This window comes from Bombina bombina, chromosome 6, assembly GCF_027579735.1.
Source record: "Bombina bombina isolate aBomBom1 chromosome 6, aBomBom1.pri, whole genome shotgun sequence".
Classification (NCBI taxonomy): domain Eukaryota; kingdom Metazoa; phylum Chordata; class Amphibia; order Anura; family Bombinatoridae; genus Bombina; species Bombina bombina.
This window is the reverse complement of record NC_069504.1, coordinates 1,122,466,526-1,122,488,388: the sequence shown is the minus strand read 5'-3', so window position 1 is coordinate 1,122,488,388 and position 21,863 is coordinate 1,122,466,526. Positions and strand designations below refer to the sequence as shown.

At 39.5% G+C, this 21,863-nt stretch overlaps 1 protein-coding gene across 1 annotated transcript in view; it reads left to right on the top strand.

Annotated features, from left to right (window-relative positions):
- ITPR2 (inositol 1,4,5-trisphosphate receptor type 2) overlaps positions 1-21,863 on the top strand; it is a 920,836-nt gene that overhangs the window by 565,389 nt on the left and 333,584 nt on the right. Inside the window, exon 33 of the mRNA XM_053719707.1 lies at positions 14,497-14,756. Within this exon, the coding sequence (XP_053575682.1) occupies positions 14,497-14,756 (260 nt within the window). The remainder of the gene's footprint in view (positions 1-14,496; positions 14,757-21,863) is intronic.

The following is a 21,863-nucleotide window of genomic DNA, read 5'->3' as shown; positions in this document are numbered from 1 at the left end:
TGAAAAACCATATGCTTAGTAAAACTTTTCTTGATATTAAAAGCATGCTCTCCTAGTCTTTTATTTATCTAGAAGTTCAACCTATATATTTTAGCTTGTAAGCTCTAATTTTAAGCCAATTCATTACTAAATTTAGCTTTCATTGTATGTTAGCTAAACCTTTAAAGGTGATGTGTCTGTAAGGTTCGGTTTACATTTACAATTTTACTTTGAGCTATATAGTTAAGAATTATTTTACCATATAAGTAAGTCAGTTTTGTATATAGTTACCCTGGGTAGAAAAGGGGTTTATCCCGGGTGTTTGTACACATCGGTTTTACAAGTTGAAAGTAAACATGATCACTTGAGCGCAATTTAAGTTAACACTTGTCGGGATAGTGTGTCCTCAGAGCTCTAGTTAACTGTTTCGCGAAATAAAAAAAGTTTCACAAAACACATTAATAATAAATATATATATATATGCATACATACATATACATGTTTAGACATGTATATATACACTCACTGGCAACTTTATTAGCTACACCTGTTCCATTGCTTGTTAACACAAATTGCTAATCAGCCAATCACATGGCAGCAACTCAATGCATTTAGACATCTAGACGTGGTGTAGACGACTTGCTGATGTTCAAACCGAGCATCAGAATGGGCAACAAAGGGGATTTAAGTGACTTTGAACGTGGCATGGTTGTTGGTGCCAGACGGGCTGGTCTGAGTATTTCAAAAACTGCTGATCTACAACTGTTATGTTCTCTGTGTAGTCAGGATTAGAACATTCAGTTGTGTGCTGTTACCTTGTGTCTGGTGTCTCTTGCACATATCATGAAGACTCTGCAGCAGGAACTTTAGATAACTTTTATTCAGCTACAACCACATGGCTATTTACTAGCAGGTTCCATCAGTAAAACTAACATGGCTTCTGATGATGTCACAGAGACCCAGACACACCCAGAGGGTATGGTGAGCTGAGCTTAAAGCTGCAGCACTTCTAACATATAATGATAAAACAAGGTTAGTGCAAAGATACAGTAAAAGCTGCAGTAATCTTAACATCCCCTTTTTTCTCAAAAAATAAATAAATATAAAAAATAAATAAAAATAAAGAACAGACAGTGGATAATATTGTAACATACAACAAGTAATAGACATACATGTTTATCACTAAACCATACACTTGTACTTAGAACAGTTTATCTTTATAGTCTATGCACAAGACCTAGGTCGCAGCCTAGATTTTAGTCACAGTTATGTTTTCTGCGATAAATCCGCCTTCGGATTAGGTCATTCCTTGCTGAATAATCTCTCACTGAATCCTCACATTGCCATCTAGAAGGTGGCCTTCTGTGTCTAGAGGGCCGTAGAGTATTTGGTTCAGGAGAAATGGTCTGTGGAGGAGTACCCAACGGTTGTTGATCATCTGTGATATTTTGTTGTTGGACAGAATCATTCTGAGGTTGATCTTTTTCAGTTGTGTTCATTGTATTTTCATCCTCAGAAGACTCAGGTGGGCACCACACTCCATGCCAGATATCCTCACCATCTGAATCATTGGATATTTGTGTAGCTGGTTGAGATCTATGTCTCATTTGTTCTACATGGCGGGAAACTGTACCACCAGCTTGTAGTTGAACTTTAAACATTCTGTTGCCCATGCCATGTATTATGACAGCTGGAATCCATTTATTTGGGCCACGGTAGTTTCTAACCCATACTCTGTCATGAATAACAAATTCTGAAACGCTAGAAGTGTTCAACTCTTGTTTGGAATGTTCTGTCTAACTTTATCCAGTGGAGTTCTCAGGCGTCTTCCAAACATTAACATTGCAGGTGATAGCCCAGTAGTGGCATGGGGAGTGTTTCGATAGTTAAACAAAAAGTTAGACAGGGAGTTTGGATTAAATTTTGATTTGTGAGAGACAGCTAAGTGGCGTTTTAAAGTTTGTACAAATCTTTCAGCCTGTCCAATAGAGGCTGGAAAATATGGAGCTGTCTTACAGTGTTTGATGTTATTTGTAGCTAGAAATGTTTCAAATTCATGTGATATGAACTGTGGACCATTGTCTGAGACTTAAAGTTTGTGGCAGTCCAAATCTTGCAAACATACTGGAAAGAACGACAATGGTTTGTTGTGTTGTAGTACTTGACATTTGAACTACTTCTGGCCACTTGGAATGAGCATCCACAGCCACCAAATACATTCGTCCATCCACTGGCCCTGCAAAATCAACATGGATTCTTGTCCAAGGTTCATTTGGCCATGGCCAAGTTTTTGAGGTGTCCCTGCTGGGATTCCGCTGTGTCTGTGCACATGCATTGCAAGCAGCTACATAAGAAGCAATATCTGTATCCAGTTTAGGCCACCATAAATATTCTCGTGCTCTTTGCTTCATTTTTACTACACCCTGATGTGAGCTGTGTAGTAACTTTAATGCTAATGTTTGCAGTAAGGTCGGAATTATCACTCATGACCCCCATAACAGACAGCCTGAGTCATGCACAATTTCCTTCTTCCTTGTAAAATATGGCTGAAGGTCAGAGCGAACCACTTTAGGCCACCCATGTTGAACAAAAGACTTAATTTCCTGTAAAGTAGAATCAGAGCATGTATAAGTAGCAATCACTTTGGAATTTAGATTTAAAGGCTGTGGAGGAGTTTCTATAATTTTAGAAGATGCTGTCATGTGATGTACCTTTGGTAATCTTGAAAACATATCCACATTCGTATTATCACTGTGGCATCGATATTTAATAGTTGTAAGCCGCCAGCTGAAGTGCATAGCGCTGAAGTCGAGCAGCTGTTGTGTTGGAGATACCCTTCTGAGGGTGCAGAATGGACAAGAGTGGTTTATGATCCATGATCAGAGTAAAAGGTCTGCCATATATATAAATGTGGAATTTCTTCACAGCCCAAATTATTGCTAAAGCTTCTCTATCAATCTGGGCATAATTTCTCTCAGATGGAGTTAGAGATCTGGACGCAAAAGACACAGGACGTTCAGAACCATCGGGCATAATGTGTGAAAGTACTGCGCCTAAACCATATGGTGAAGCATCGCAGGCTAGTTCCAAAGGCTTCTTAAGGTCATAGTGGACAAGGAGTCTTGATTCCAGAAGAAGTTGTTTTGAGCGTTCAAATGCTCGTGTACATAAGTCAGTCCAGGCCCACTGGTTTTTACTATCTAAAAGGCGGTGTAGTGGATATAGTAAATGAGCCAAATTTGGTAAAAATCTGTGATAGTAATTGAGCAACCCCAAATAAGAACGTAGCTGAGATACATTAACAGGGGTGGGAGCATGAACCAGTGCTTTCACTTTTTCAGCAGTTGTGTGGAGACCATTCTTGTCCACTACATGTGCACAATATTCTAAACTCTTGCAGAAGAACTCACGCTTTTCCATGTTAACTTTCAGTCCGAATTCCTGTAGGCGCTGTAAAACAGCTTCAACATTGGCTTTATGAGTGGCATCATTTTCACCAGTGATAAGCATGTCATCTAACATACAGTGGGTATGTGGAATACCTGCCAAGATCTCATCCATTATCCGTTGCCACACTGCAGGTGCTGGGGCAATGCCAAACACCATTCGCGTATACTGAAAAAGTCCTTTGTGAGTGTTGATAGTTAACAGGTGTCTGGATGAACCTCTAATTGTAAGTATGCTTGATGCAAGTCAATTTTTGTAAATTTTTCACCCCCTGCCAGAGAACTAAACAATTCTTCAATCCGTGGTAAAGGATACTGATCCACAAGTAATTGAGGGTTAAGGCCCACTCTGAAATCTCCACAGATGCAAAAATAATTTTATGACAGGAACTATTGGGGAAGCCCATTCACTGCTAGACACTGGAACAATAATCCCCTGATTTCGTAGTCTTTCTAGTTCTGCTTCAATTTTAGGTTTAAGTGCAAATGGTACAACTCTTGGTTTACAAATTTTTGGAATAGCATTTTCTTTTAGGTGAAGCTGAATCTGCTTGTCTTTCACTAAACCTAGGTTCCCATCAAATACAGTCTTATATTTGTGCTTTAGTGAATTAATCCAAGAAGAATTTGAATTCCCACTTTGGTCCAGCAGTTTGTTAAGCGGTAACTGTTGTGGTACCTTTGGCATGCCCAATGTTTGGATCCAGGATCTACCAAGCAAAGGTGGTCCTCCTTTAGGTAAAATGTAGAGGCGTAGCTTTTTAGTTATACCATTAAATGTCACTGTAGGTGATACACACCCAATAGGCTTTATTATTTCATTTGAATATGTTTGCATTGTGACAGCTGTTGGAACAATTGGTTGCCTTAGTCCCAGGCGGTTCCAATCAGCAGCTGTGATAACAGAGACTGCTGCTCCTGTATCAACTTCCATAATGAGAGGTTTACCATCTATATTCACCTTTGCTTGCAGTTCTGGAATTTTATTCTTAAGGCTGTAGATCTGTAATGTGTATAATGGTTTGTCTTCCTCTGAATCTGTGTGTGGTGTATCTACTTGCACATGAAAAGCTGCACGTGACTTGCTGACTTTCTAACTTTTATCTCTGTCTAAGGAACTTCTGCACACACTTTTTGTATGACCAATCTTCCCACACCCATAGCAGGTGCTGTTCCTAAACCTGCAGGCATTTGCTGTGTGATTTGTGTCACCACATCTGTAACAGGCGGTCTGTGACCCTTGTCTAGCTGGATACTGTTTATTAAGGTGCATACTTGTATAAAAAAAATAAATATATTCTTATCACAAACTGCCTGTGCTGGGGCCTGGAGCATTTGTGCATCTTTAGTAGCAAGTTCCATGACTGTAGCTATCTCTATAGCACGCTTTAGTGTTAACTCATCCTCTGCTAATAGTCTCTTTTGTACTGTACAGTCCATGAGTCCAATAACAAACATATCACGTAAAGCAGTGTTTAAATAATCCCCAAATCTGCAGCTACTTGCTAGTTTCTTTAAACTGATCACATAAGTTTTAATGTCCTCATGCTGCAATTGCTTGCGTGTGTAAAACTTAAAGCGTTCTGATATCTCTAGAGGCTTAGGTAGGTAGTGGTCAGATAACAGGCAGATCAGGTCAGACAGAGGTTTAGCATTAGGTTTATCTGGTGAGAGAATGTCCCTTAATGTAGTGTAAGCTGCTGAGCCTATAGTTGTCAGAAACACAGCCACTTGCTTATCAGCTCCTATGTTATTTGCTGTACAATATAGCTCAAACTGTTCAACCCATGTGTCCCATCTGTCTGTGTCTGCTGCAAACACAGGTAAGGTGCCAATAAGTGACATTATAGGGTCAGACCACAGATCCTCGTCGCCAGCTGTTATGTTCTCTGTGTATTCAGGATTAGAACATTCAGTTGTGTGCTGTTACCCTGTATCTGGTGTCTCTTGCACATATCATGAAGACTCTGCAGCAGGAACTTTAGATAACTTTTATTCAGCTACAACCACATGGCTATTTACTAGCAGGTTCCATCAGTAAAACTAACATGGCTTCTGATGATGTCACAGAGACCCAGACACACCCAGAGGGTGTGGTGAGCTGAGTTAAAGCTGCAGCACTTCTAACATATAATGATAAAACAAGGTTAGTGCAAAGATACAGTAAAAGCTGCAGTAATCTTAACAACAACCATCTCTAGGGTTTACAGAGAACGGTCCGAAAAAGAGAAAATATCCAGTGAGCGGCAATTGTTTGGATGAAAATGCCTTGTTGAGGTCAGAGGAGAATGGGCAGACTGGTCCGAGATGATAGGAAGGCAACAGTCACTTAAATAACCACTCATTACAACCAAGGTATGCAGAATATCATCTCTGAACGCACAACACATCGAATCTTGAAGCAGATGGGCTACATCAGCAGAAGACCACACCGGGTGCCATCCTGTCAGCTAAGAACAGGAAACAGAGGCTACAATTCGCACAGGATCACCAAAATTGGACAATAGAAGATTGGAAAAAGTTGCCTGGCCTGATGAGTCTCGATTTCAGCTGCGACATTCAGATGATAGGGTCAGAATTTGGCGTAAACAACTTGAAAGCATGGATCCATCCTGCCTTGTATCAACGGTTCAGGGTGGTTGTGGTGAAATAGTGTGGAAGATATTTTCTTGGCAAACTTTGGGCCCCTTAGTACCATCTGAGCATTGTTTAAATGCCATGGCCTACCTGAGTATTGTTGCTGATAATGTCCATCCCTTTATCACTACAGTGTACCTATCTTCTGATGGCTACTTCCAGCAGGATAATGCACCATGTCACAAAGCTCAAATCATCTCAAGCTGGTTTCTTGAACATGACAATGAGTTCACTGTTTTCCAATGGCCTCCACACTCACCAGATCTCAATCCGATAGAGCACCTTTGGGATCTGGTGGAACAAGAGATTTGCATCATGGATGTGCAGCCGGCAAATCTGCAGCAACAGCGTGACTCTATCATGTCAATATGGACCATAATCTCTAAAGAATGTTTCACCTTGTTTAAATCTATGCCACAAAGAATTAAGGCAGTTCTGAAGGCAAAAGGGAGTCCAACCCGGTACTAGCAAGGTGCACCTAATAAAGTGGCCGGTGAGTGTATCTAAATGTTAAAGCCCTTTGCCTGCTTGTTTTTTCTTTCTAAGGTTTGTGCTGCACATTTTCAAAATACTAAAGATCCATACAGGACAGAGACCAGATTGGAGATTTTCTAATTCTGTTTACAATTTCTTGTTTTCAGTTTGCTGCTGTTATACACAATAAAATAATACGTCTTTTCATATCTGTGCTTGAATAGTTATCCCTAGATTTTGTAGGTTTCACTGCTACATGTAAAGTTAAATTATTACTGCAAATGGATTCCACAGCCTGTTGTCACACGTTAAAGGGTCTTGTCAAAATTAAACTTCCATGTTTCATATAGGGCATGCAATTTTAAACAACTTTCCAATTTGCTTTTATCATCAAATTTGCTTTGTTCTTTTGGTATTCTTTGTTGAAAGCCAAACCTAGGTAGGCTCATATGCTAATTTCTATGCCCCTTGAAGGCAGCTTCTGATCTCAATGCATTTGACACTTTTTCACAGCTAGACATCGTTTGTTCATGTTTGCTATATAGATAACATTGTGCTCACTTCCGTGGAGACAGCACTGATTGGCTAAAATTCAAGTCTGTCAAAAGAACTGAAATAAGGTGGTAGTCTGCAGAGGCTTAGCTACAAGGTAATTAGAGTTAACAGTATATTAATATTGTGTTGGTTATGCAGAATTGGAGAATGGGTAATAAAAGGCCTATTTATTTAAACAATAACAATTCTGGATTAGACTGTCCCTTTAAGAGGTGTATTTAGAGACTGTGACCCTTAGATTCACCACTGACAGTAACAGTTTGTTTACAAACATCATTTAGTGACATTTGATTTTGTAGAATTCCTCTGGTTTGCAAGTAAATGTATCCCAGGTTCCTGTAAATCAAGGGTGGACATTTTTTTCTATAAATGGACTATACTAGAAATGTTGTGGAATACATAAATAATATTAATCAATGCAAAAAAATACATTTAGTTAAAAGGAAATGATCACGATTCAGATAAAGCAGCAATTCTGAGTAACTTTCTAATTTACTCCTATTATCAATTTCTCTTTGTTCTCTTGGTGTCTTTATTTAAAAAAACTGGAATGTAAGCTTAGGAGCCGGCCCATTTTTGGTTGGGTAGCGCTTGTGGAATTGTGACTAAATGTATGGCAGCACTTATACCTGTCATGTAGTGATCCAGGCGCCTACCTAAGTATCTCTTTAACAAAGAACACAGTGGGAACAAAGCAAATTTGATAATGGAAGTAATGTGGAAACTCTTTAAAAATTGTATTCTCTGTCTGAATCACAAAAGGAAGTGTAAGCAGTTAAAAAGTTGTGTTTTCTTAGGGGAGCACAGAAACAGTGGTGATATAAAAAAATGCAATTTTGATGCTACTATACACTGCACTATACACTGCATTCGGCTTTGCATACGAAGAGATAAGCGCTCTATACGCTATACACTGCATTCGGCTTTGCATACGAAGAGATAAGCGCTCTATACGCTATACACTGCATTCGGCTTTACATACAAAGAGATAAGCGCTCTATACGCTATACACTGCATTCGGCTTTGCATACGAAGAGATAAGCGCTCTATACGCTATACACTGCATTCGGCTTTGCATACGAAGAGCTAAGCGCTCTATACGCTATACACTGCATTGGGCTTTGCATACGAAGAGATAAGCGCTCTATACGCTATACACTGCATTCGGCTTTGCATACGAAGAGATAAGCGCTCTATACGCTATACACTGCATTCGGCTTTACATACAAAGAGATAAGCGCTCTATACACTATACACTGCATTCGGCTTTACATACGAAGAGATAAGCGCTCTATACGCTATACACTGCATTCGGCTTTACATACGAAGAGATAAGTGCTCTATACGCTATACACTGCATTCGGCTTTACATACAAAGAGATAAGTGCTCTATACGCTATACACTGCATTCGGCTTTGCATACAAAGAGATAAGTGCTCTATACGCTATACACTGCATTCGGCTTTACATACGAAGAGATAAGTGCTCTATACGCTATACACTGTATTCGGCTTTACATACGAAGAGATAAGCGCTCTATACACTATACACTGCATTCGGCTTTGCATACGAAGAGATAAGCACTCTATACGCTATACACTGCATTCGGCTTTACATACGAAGAGCTAAGCGCTCTATACGCTATACACTGCATTGGGCTTTGCATACGAAGAGCTAAGCGCTCTATACGCTATACACTGCATTCGGCTTTGCATACAAAGAGATAAGTGCTCTATACGCTATACACTGCATTTGGCTTTGCATACGAAGAGATAAGCACTCTATACGCTATACACTGCATTTGGCTTTACATACGAAGAGATAAGCACTCTATACGCTATACACTGCATTCGGCTTTACATACGAAGAGATAAGTGCTCTATACGCTATACACTGCATTCGGCTTTACATACGAAGAGCTAAGCGCTCTATACGCTATACACTGCATTCGGCTTTACATACGAAGAGCTAAGCGCTCTATACGCTATACACTGCATTCGGCTTTACATACGAAGAGCTAAGCGCTCTATACGCTATACACTGCATTCGGCTTTGCATACGAAGAGATAAGCACTCTATACGCTATACACTGCATTCGGCTTTGCATACAAAGAGATAAGCACTCTATACGCTATACACTGCATTCGGCTTTGCATACAAAGAGATAAGTGCTCTATACGCTATACACTGCATTCGGCTTTGCATACAAAGAGATAAGTGCTCTATACGCTATACACTGCATTCGGCTTTGCATACAAAGAGATAAGTGCTCTATACGCTATACACTGCATTCGGCTTTGCATACGAAGAGATAAGCGCTCTATACGCTATACACTGCATTCGGCTTTACATACGAAGAGCTAAGCGCTCTATACGCTATACACTGCATTCGGCTTTGCATACAAAGAGATAAGTGCTCTATACGCTATACACTGCATTCGGTTTTACATACGAAGAGCTAAGCGCTCTATACGCTATACACTGCATTGGGCTTTGCATACGAAGAGCTAAGCGCTCTATACGCTATATACTGCATTTGGCTTTGCATACAAAGAGATAAGTGCTCTATACGCTATACACTGCATTTGGCTTTGCATACAAAGAGATAAGTGCTCTATACGCTATACACTGCATTCGGCTTTACATACGAAGAGCTAAGCGCTCTATACGCTATACACTGTATTCGGCTTTGCATACAAAGAGATAAGCACTCTATATGCTATACACTGCATTCGGCTTTGCATACTAAGAGCTAAGCACTCTATACACTATATACTGCATTCGACTTTGCATACAAAGAGATAAGCGCTCTATACGCTATACACTGCATTCGGCTTTGCATACAAAGAGATAAGCACTCTATACGCTATACACTGCATTCGGCTTTGCATACAAAGAGATAAGCGCTCTATACGTTATACACTGCATTCGGCTTTGCATACAAAGAGATAAGTGCTCTATACGCTAAACACTGCATTCGGCTTTGCATACGATGAGCTAAGCGCTCTATACGCTATACACTGCATTCGGCTTTGCATACAAAGAGATAAGCGCTCTATACACTATACACTGCATTTGGCTTTTCATACGAAGAGATAATCGCTCTATACACTGCATTCGGCTTTGCATACAAAGAGATAAGCGCTCTATACGCTATACACTGCATTCGGCTTTGCATCCAAAGAGATAAGCACTCTATACGCTATACACTGCATTCGGCTTTGCATACAAAGAGATAAGCACTCTATAAGCTATACACTGCATTCGGCTTTGCATACGAAGAGATAAGCGCTCTATACGCTATACACTGCATTCGGCTTTGCATACAAAGAGATAAGCGCTCTATACGCTATACACTGCATTTGGCTTTTCATACGAAGAGATAAGCGATCTATACGCTATACACTGCATTCGGCTTTGCATACGATGAGCTTAGCGCTCTATACGCTATACACTGCATTCGGCTGTGCATACGAAGAGCTAAGCGCTCTATACACTATACACTGCATTCGGCTTTGCATACAAAGAGATAAGCTCTCTATACGCTATACACTGCATTCGGCTTTGCATACGATGAGCTTAGCGCTCTATACGCTATACACTGCATTCGGCTGTGCATACGATGAGCTAAGCGCTCTATACACTGCATTTGTCATTCTAGTAAAAGGAAAATATTCTTAAGAGATGAAGCACACGCTATAAAGACAAAAGAACATAGCGTATAAGAAATAAACACAGAGAGCCAGATAACGAGTGGTGCGATAACTCTTACACGCAAGCAATATCGGGTTTATGCATATTAAAATTTGAAAGCAAATGTGTTTCACTTGAGTGCAATTTAATTTAACGCACAAGCTCTGGTTAACTGTTACGCTCAAAATTACATTAAAAAGTACAGTTAAACTTATATTAACACCAAAATTATTGGGGGGGAAAAATGCATTAAAAAGTTTTAAGGGATTCAAAGATATGAGGTCTCAGGTGTTATAAAAAAATAAATTGCGCTCCGCAAGTAATCTAGCCCAGAGTATGCAGCTTCCGACAAGCAGACAAGCCCCATCCACCAATGTATCTTAAAGGACTATTCAATACAGCAGCATACTCAACAAATAAACTATAACAAGACAATCCAATAGTAGTTACTTTTAATTTCAAATGAGTAGTAATTTGTTTTTGCCAAATTGTAGTTTCCCTTCATTTCCTTTTCCCCTGTATCATGTGACAGCCATCAGCCAATCACAGATTAGGAACTCCTGCACATGCCCACCAGGAGCTTATGCCTCAGAAAGTGTGCACTTAAAAAGACTGTGCACAATTTGATAATGGAAGCACATTGAAAAGGTATTTAAAACTGCATGCTCTGTCTGAATCATGAGAGTTCAATTGGAGCAGACTCATGCTAAAGTCACACTGGTCCATACCTCCCAACATTTCAAAATTCAAAAGAGGGACCCCCCCCCCCCCGGCAAAAAATTGAAATGTGGTGGGCGGGGCTTAAAAAATCATAAGACCAAAGTAATATAAATAAAATTCTAAATAAAGTCATAGATTTTAATACACTTAGGCAGCAAATCAAACACAAGCTCAAACCACTGGTATGGCTATGTGAGCTCTGTATTTAATTATCCTTTGCAAAGACATTGCTAAATATTTTTATCTTAATTGGACATTTAATAATAAATTATTTAAAACTGCTCTCTGCATTCCCCATTAATATTCTAGATTCTGGCCTTTAAAGTCAGCAAAAATGCACAGTAGCACACTACATAGCATACACTTACACATGCAGATACACACACTACATAGCATACACTTATACATGCAGATACACACACTACATAGCATACACTTACACATGCAGATACACACACACACTACATAGCATACACTTATACATGCAGATACACACACACTACATAGCATACACTTATACATGCAGATACACACACACTACATAGCATACACTTACACATGCAGATACACACACACACTACATAGCATACACTTACATATGCAGATACACACACACTACATAGCATACACATGCAGATACACACACACTACTTAGCATATACATGCAAATACACACACACTACATAGCATACACTTATGTATGCAGATACACACACACACACACTACATAGCATACACTTATACATGCAGATACACACACACACACTACATAGCATACACTTATACATGCAGATACACACACACTACATAGCTTACACTTATATAGGCAGATACACACACACACACTACATAGCTTACACTTATACATGCAGATACACACACACTACATAGCATACACTTATACATGCAGATACACACACACACTACATAGCATACACTTATACATGCAGATACACACACACTACATAGCATACACTTATACATGCAGATACACACACACTACATAGCATACACATGCAGATACACACACACTACTTAGCATATACATGCAAATACACACACACTACATAGCATACACTTATGCATGCAGATACACACACACACACTACATAGCATACACTTATACATGCAGATACACACACACACACACTACATAGCATACACTTATACATGCAGATACACACAGACTACATAGTATACACTTATACATGCAGCATGCACTTATACATGCAGATACACAGACACTGCATAGTATACACTTATACATGCAGACACACACTACATAGCATACACTTACACATTCAGATACACACACACTACATAGCATACACTTATACATGCAGATACACACACACACTACATAGCATACACTTACACATGAAGATACACACACACTACATAGCATACACTTATACATGCAGATACACACACACTACATAGCATACACTTATACATGCAGATATACACACACTACATAGCATACACTTACACATGAAGATACACACACTACATAGCATACACTTACACATGAAGATACACACACACTACATAGTATACACTTATACATGCAGATGCACACACACATTACATAGCATACACTTATACAGGCAGCATACACTTATACATGCAGACACACACACACTACATAGCATAAACTTATACATACAGATACACACACACAGTTATGGATACAGATAGACACACGCACTACATTCATTGTATGGGGTCCTGGGGTTGGCAAGCACATTAGCTGGCAGTCTGCGGCTGCCACTGTTCGTTACCCTGGTATTAGCACTGCTCATTGTATAAAACTGAAGGCATGCTAGTATTATCCCCAGGGGTTAGACATCATCACTACCAGAGGTAGGTTAGAGAGGTCACCATTACCCGTGGTCAGAGTGTATACAGCCTTCTTACTCCTGCTTAACCCACACACCATTCCTTTTCCACAGGGAAACAGGTGTCTAACCCTGTGAAAGCAAAGCCAGCTGCTTCTTAGTATGGGCCCAACAGAATTTAAAAAAAAAAAAAAAAAAAAAAAAAAAAATTTTTTAATGCATGGGGCAAATCGGGACAGATGGCTAGCAACTCGGGACAGAGGGACAGACCCCGAAAATCGGGACAGTTGGGGGGTATGCTGGTCCACGTATCCTTCTCAAGTGGTTGTTGTTCTGAAGTGACTCCTGCTTTGATTGAAGAATAAACATTATAATGAGCTATGCTAATTAAAAATATTGGCCAGTAAAATGTATCTTGTTTTTGAAGTGTCAGGTGATCACAATAAATTTGACTAGCTTTCTTAATCAAAGTATTTATCTGGTTTCGATGTCATTATTATAAAAATAGTCTTATTTTACGTTTTATTGTATGTTCAACTTCCTTTTGACAGCAGTACTGTGCAAACACAACTTTATTAGTATAGACAACCCCTCATATTTAAGCTTTTTAAAGGGACTGGACATTCTTTAAAAAAAAAGGTAAAAAAAAACATATATGAAAAAGTAAAACTTTAACATTTTGAAATGTTTTTTTTGCATAAAAAAAACTAAAGTTGTTTAGTTTTGAATTTGAAACTAACAGTAAGTGACCTAAGGTCTGATCATTTACTGGCTAATAAGCAGACCTCCTCCTGCTTTGCAAGCAGAAGAAAGCATTGTTTTTACCAGTATAGAAACATCTGCTTTACAAAAAAACAAGCTATAATACATTATAAAATGCCATCTTTTAGTTTTGACAATTAAAAAATGACTTTTGTGTCTCTTTGATATTTCATACTTCCAGGGAGATGCAAACATTCTAGAGAACCCTTCATATTAGGGCCATTGTATACCAGAGAGCAGCTATTTTCTTGTACAGTTTCATTTTGTCACTATATAAAGTAATGTTTTAAGGAGCCAGTTTCTGAGTTTTAATACCCTACTGGTCAGCTAGACGGTGCTTGCACTGATATGGACGTTTTACTCTTCTCACTAGATTTTTTTGTTTTCTACAGTTAGAGATTCACAGTATCACCTAAAAGAAGGAATGAAGGGACAGCTGGCAGAAGCATCATCTGCAACATCCAAAGCATATTGTGTGTACCGGAAGGAGCTTGACCCAGACTTGGATCTCATAGGCTCTGGAGCTGACAATGGCGGATGTGAGGAGAAATCTGCAGAAGAAGCTGTCACAATGAGCCCTCTTATAACAATCATGCAGCCGATACTGAGGTTCCTCCAGCTGTTGTGTGAGAACCATAACAGGGAGCTCCAGGTAACTGCTCTATAAGTATCCAGCTTATTATACTGAGGTTCCTCCAGCTGCTGTGTGAGAACCATAAAGGGAGCTCCAGGTAACCACTTATTAAGTAACCTGCTTATTATACTGAGGTTCCTCCAGCTGCTGTGTGAGAACCATAAAGGGAGCTCCAGGTAACCACTTATTAAGTAACCTGCTTATTATACTGAGGTTCATTCAGCTGCTGTGTCAGAACCATAACAGGGAGCTGCAGATAACCACTCTATAAGTAAACGGCTTATTATACTGAGGTTCCTCCAGGTGTTGTGTGAGAACCATAACAGGGAGCTCCAGGTAACTTTTCTATAAGTAACCATCTTATTATACTGAGGTTCCTCAGCTGTTGTGTTAGAACCATAGCATGGAGCTCCAGGTAACTTCTCTATAAGTAACCATCTTATTATACTAAGGTTCATCCAACTGCTGTGTGAGAACCATAACATGGAGCTCCAGGCAACCGCTCTATAAGTAACCAGCTTATTATACTTAGGTTCCTCCAGCTTTTGTGTGAAAACCATAACAGGGAACTCCAGGTAACCACACTATAAGTAACCAGCTTATTATACTGAGGTTCCTCCAGCTGTTGTGTGAAAACCATAACAGGGAGCTCCAGGTAACCACTCTATAAATAACCAGCTTATTATACTGAGGTTCCTCTAGCTGTTGTGTGATAACCATAACAGGGAGTTCCAGGTAACCGCTCTATAAGTGACCAGCTTATTATACTGAGGTTCCTCCAGCTGTTGATGAGAACCATAACAGGTAGCTCCAGGTAACCGCTCTTAAACTAATGAGATTATTATACTGAGGTTCCTCAAGCTGTTGTGTGAGAACCATAAGAGGGAGCTCCAAGGTATCCACTCTATAAGTAACCAGCTTATTTTACTGAGGTTCCTACAGCTGTTGTGTGAGAACCATAACAGGGAGCTCCAGGTAACTGCTCTAAAAGTAACTGTCTTATTATACTGAGGTTACTCCAGCTGTTGTGTGAGAACCATAACAGGTAGCTCCAGGTAACCGCTCTTAAACTAATGAGATTATTATACTGAGGTTTCTCTAGCTGTTATACTGAGGTTCATCCAGCTGATGTGTGAGAACCATAATAGGGAGCTCCAGGTAACAGCTCTATAAGTAAACGGCTTATTATACTAAGGTTCCTCTAGCTGCTGTGTCAGAACCCTAACAGGGAGCTCCAGGTAACCGCTCTATAAGTAACCAGCTTATTATACTGAGGTTCCTCCAGCTGCTTTTTGATAACCATAACAGGGAGCTCCAGGTAACCGCTCTATAAGTAACTGGCTTATTATACTGAGGTTCCTCCAGCTGTTGTGTGAGAACCATAACATGGATCTCCATGTTACCGCTCTATAAGTAACAGTCTTATTATACTGAGGTTCCTCCAGTTGTTGTGTGAGAAAAATAAAAGGGAGCTCCCTGCAACCACTCTATTAAGTAACCATCTTATAAAACTGAGGTTCCTCCAGCTTTTATGTGAGAACCATAACAGAGCTCCAGGTAACCGCTCTATAAGTAACCAGCTTATTATACTGAGGTTCCTCCAGCTGCTGCATGAGAGCCATAACAGTGGGCTCCAGGTAACCGCTCTATAAGTGACCAGCTTATTATACTGAGGTTCCTCCAGCTGTTGTGTGAGGAGAAGCATAACATGGAGCTCCAGGTAACTGCTCTAAAAGTAACTAGCTTCTTATACTGAGGTGTACCTCCAGCTGTTGTGTGAGAACCATAACAGGGAGCTCCAGGTAACCACTCTATTAAGTAACCGTCTTATAATACTGAGGTTCCTCCAGATGTTGTGTGAGAGCCATAACAGGGAGCTCCAGGTAACCGCTCTATAAGTAACCATCTTATTATACTGAGGATCCTCAGCTGTTGTGTGAGAACCATAACATGGAGCTCCAGGTAACTGCTCTATAAGTAACCACCTTATTATACTAAGGTTCCTCCAACTGCTGTGTGAGATCCATAACATGGAGCTCCTGGTAACCCCTCTATAAGTATCAGACTTTATTATTCTGAGGTTCCTCTAGCTGTTGTGTGAAAACCATAACAGGGAGCTCCAGGTAACCACTCTTAAACAAATGAGATTATTATACTGAGGTTCCTCCAGCTGTTGTGTGAGAACCATAACAGGGAGCTCCAGGTAACCACTCTTTAACAAATGAGATTATTATACTGAGGTTCCTCCAGCTGTTGTGTGAGAACCATAACAGGGAGCTCCAAGGTAACCACTCTAAAAGTAACCAGCTTATTATACTGAGGTTCCTCTAGCTGTTGTGTGAAAACCATAACAGGGAGCTCCAGGTAACCACTCCATAAGTAACTAGCTTATTATACTGAGGTTCCTCTAGCTGTTGTGTGAGAACCATAACAGTGAGCTCCAGGTAACCGCTCTAAAAGTAACCAGCTTATTATACTGAGGGTCCTCCAGCTGTTGTGTGAAAACCATAACAGGGAGCTCCAGGTAACCACTCCATAAGTAACTAGCTTATTATACTGAGGTTCCTCTAGCTGTTGTGTGAAAACCATAACAGTGAGCTCCAGGTAACCGCTCTAAAAGTAACCAGCTTATTATACTGAGGTTCTTCCAGCTGTTGTGTGAGAACCATAATAGGGAGCAGTTCCTCCAGATTTTGTGTGAGAACCATAACAGGGAGCTCTAGGTAACCGCTCTAAAAGTAACCAGCTTATTATACGGAGGTTCTTCCAGCTGTTATGTGAGAACCATAACAGTGAGCTCCAGGTAACCGCTCTAAAAGTAACTAGCTTATTATACTGAGGTTCCTCCAGCTGTTGTGTGAAAACCATAACAGGGAGCTCCAGGTAACCACTCCATAAGTAACTAGCTTATTATACTGAGCTTCCTCTAGCTGTTGTCTGAAAACCATAACAGTGAGCTCCAGGTAACCGCTCTAAAAGTAACCAGCTTATTATACTGAGGTTCTTCCAGCTGTTGTGTGAGAACCATAATAGGGAGCAGTTCCTCCAGATTTTGTGTGAGAACCATAACAGGGAGCTCTAGGTAACCGCTCTAAAAGTAACCAGCTTATTATACGGAGGTTCTTCCAGCTGTTATGTGAGAACCATAACAGGGAGCTCCAGGTAACCGCTCTATTAGTAAACGGCTTATTATACTAAGGTTCCTCCAGCTGTTGTGTGAGAACCATAACAGGGAGCTCCAGGTAACCGCTCTATTAGTAAACGGCTTATTATACTAAGGTTCCTCCAGCTGTTGTGTGAGAACCATAACAGGGAGCTCCAGGTAACCGCTCTATTAGTAAATGGCTTATTATACTAAGGTTCCTCCAGCTGTTGTGTGAGAACCATAACAGGGAGCTCTAGGTAACCGCTCTATTAGTAAACAGCTTATTATACTAAGGTTCCTCCAGCTGCTGTGTTAGAACCATAACAGGAATCTCCATGTAACCGCCTTATTACATACTAGAGATGTGCATGGACAAAAAAAAAATTGTTTACATCGAATAATTAGTTCAGAATTAAAATAAATAAATAAATACTTTTATCCGAATTCTTCATTGCCTGAAATGTTTCATGTTCTAAATAACTATTGTTACAAGTTGAGCATGTTTTCTAAGTGATCACAATCCCTTTCCGATTAACAAAAAACATTTTTTACTACAGATTGCAAGTAAACTGTGTTTAGTTTCCCACTTTAGTTTGTTTTTTCCCCAGAAACCTTCCAGTTTCTCATTAAACAAAAGTCGCTAATACATGAGCCAATCATAATCCTTTAGAAAAGATTATCTTATATTGTTTTCTATCAAATCCACAATTAAAGTCTATTTGTGATTTTAGTACATTTTCTACCCCTTACATTACAGGTGTTAGGATTTATCCCTTTGTGCAGTGTGTGTAGTAATGGCAATAACCATTTACATGCATCATAACTGCCGGCTGCTATAGAAACGAAAACAAAAGAGTCAATTTGTTCACGTTGATTCGTTCATTTGGTAGAACCACAATTCTGTACATGTCCAAAATGAATGAATAACAAAAACATTTGGTAAATTTAAAAATGCTCATTTACTATGAAAAGATCTTGATAATAACCTTGTGTGTAATCAGCCTATTACATACTGTACAGAGATCAAGAAAACAGCCAGTGTGTAACCAGCTTATATTGTATTACATTCTACAGACAGCTCTGTAAAGTAATTCAATGCCTTTAAAAAACATTAGCTAATGACAGTGTTTACATTTTCATTAAAATATACAAAAGTATAGAAAGTACTGGATTCAGAACTAATACTTTGCCAAATGTGGGGCAGGTTAAGAGGTACAGTCTTATTTAAGTCTCAAAACCTTCTCATCACAAGTCAGGTACACTATATTTATGCTACCTAAGTGCTGCATGTTTTTAAGGAGTTATGGGTGTGCCAAATATGAGCTCAGATAACAGATGAATTACAAAAAAATGTTTTATTGGGTCTTGGACATAGACAATGCTAATATGAGCAAATCACCGTATACTGTACTTGAGTCACAGAAAAGTATAAACATTTTAATAATTTTAGCTTTAGCAGTGTCTAAACATTTTCTATAGAATCTCAAACCGGAAATATCTGGAAAACAAACAAACAAAAAACTTGTTTTAGAGTGATACACATCCTCCTACACACACATACATACAAGCAAACATATCCCTTATACCTGTACATACAAGTACACAAGCACTCACGCATACAATCATGCACACATACATACAAGCAAACTCATCCCTTATACCTGTACATACAAGTACACAAGCACTCACGCATACAATCATGCACACATACATACAAGCAAACATATCCCTTATACCTGTACATACAAGTACACAAGCACTCACGCATACAATCATGCACACATACATACAAGCGAACATATCCCTCATACCTGTACATACTAGTACACAAGCACTCACGCATACAATCATGCACACATACATACAAGCAAACATATCCCTTATACCTGTACATACAAGTACACAAGCACTCACGCATACAATCATGCACACATACATACAAGCGAACATATCCCTTATACCTGTACATACAAGTACACAAGCACTCACGCATACAATCATGCACACATACATACAAGCGAACATATCCCTTATACCTGCACATACAAGTACACAAGCACTCACGCATACAATCATGCACACATACATACAAGCAAACTTATCCCTTATACCTGTACATACAAGTACACAAGCACTCACGCATACAATCATGCACACATACATACAAGCGAACATATCCCTTATACCTGTACATACAAGTACACAAGCACTCACGCATACAATCATGCACACATACATACAAGCAAACATATCCCTTATACCTGTACATACAAGTACACAAGCACTCACGCATACAATCATGCACACATACATACAAGCAAACATATCCCTTATACCTGTACATACAAGTACACAAGCACTCACGCATACAATCATGCACACATACATACAAGCAAACATATCCCTTATACCTGTACATACAAGTACACAAGCACTCACGCATACAATCATGCACACATACATACAAGCAAACTCATCCCTTATACCTGTACATACAAGTACACAAGCACTCACGCATACAATCATGCACACATACATACAAGCAAACATATCCCTTATACCTGCACATACAAGTACACAAGCACTCACGCATACAATCATGCACACATACATACAAGCAAACATATCCCTTATACCTGTACATACAAGTACACAAGCACTCACGCATACAATCATGCACACATACATACAAGCAAACATATCCCTTATACCTGTACATACAAGTACACAAGCTCTCACGCATACAATCATGCACACATACATACAAGCAAACATATCCCTTATACCTGTACATACAAGTACACAAGCACTCACGCATACAATCATGCACACATACATACAAGCAAACATATCCCTTATACCTGCACATACAAGTACACAAGCACTCACGCATACAATCATGCACACATACATACAAGCAAACTTATCCCTTATACCTGTACATACAAGTATACATGCACTCACGCATACAATCATGCACACATACATACAAGCAAACATATCCCTTATACCTGCACATACAAGTACACAAGCACTCACGCATACAATCATGCACACATACATACAAGCAAATTTATCCCTTATACCTGTACATACAAGTATACATGCACTCACGCATACAATCATGCACGCATACATACAAGCAAATATATCCCTTATACCTGTACATACAAGTACACAAGCACTCACGCATACAATCATGCACACATACATACAAGCAAACATATCCCTTATACCTGTACATACAAGTACAAAAGCACTCACACATACAATCATGCACACATACATACAAGCAAACTTATCCCTTATACCTGTACATACAAGTATACATGCACTCACGCATACAATCATGCACACATACATGCAAGCAAACATATCCCTTATACCTGTACATACAAGTACACAAGCACTCACGCATACAATCATGCACACATACATACAAGCAAATATATCCCTTATACCTGTACATACAAGTACACAAGCACTCACGCATACAATCATGCAAACTCACACATGCAAGCATGTTCTCACGTATACAAGTGTGCACACACTCGCACATGTGCAAGCTCACACACACTCATACATACAAAACACATACAAGAATATATATTCACACATGTAAGCACACTTTCAAACATACAAACACACACATTCACATAAACAAGCACACCCTCACACATAAAAACATACACACACTTATACATGCAAGCACACACTCACACATAAAAACATTCACACACTCATACATGCAAGCACACACTCAGACATAAAAACATGCACACACTTATACATGCAAGCACACACTCACACATAAACAAGCACACCCTCACACATAAAAACATACACACACTTATACATGCAAGCACACACTCACACTTAAACAAGCACACCCTCACACATAAAAACATACACACACTCATACACGCAAGCACACACTCACACATAAAAACATACACACACTTATACATGCAAGCACACTA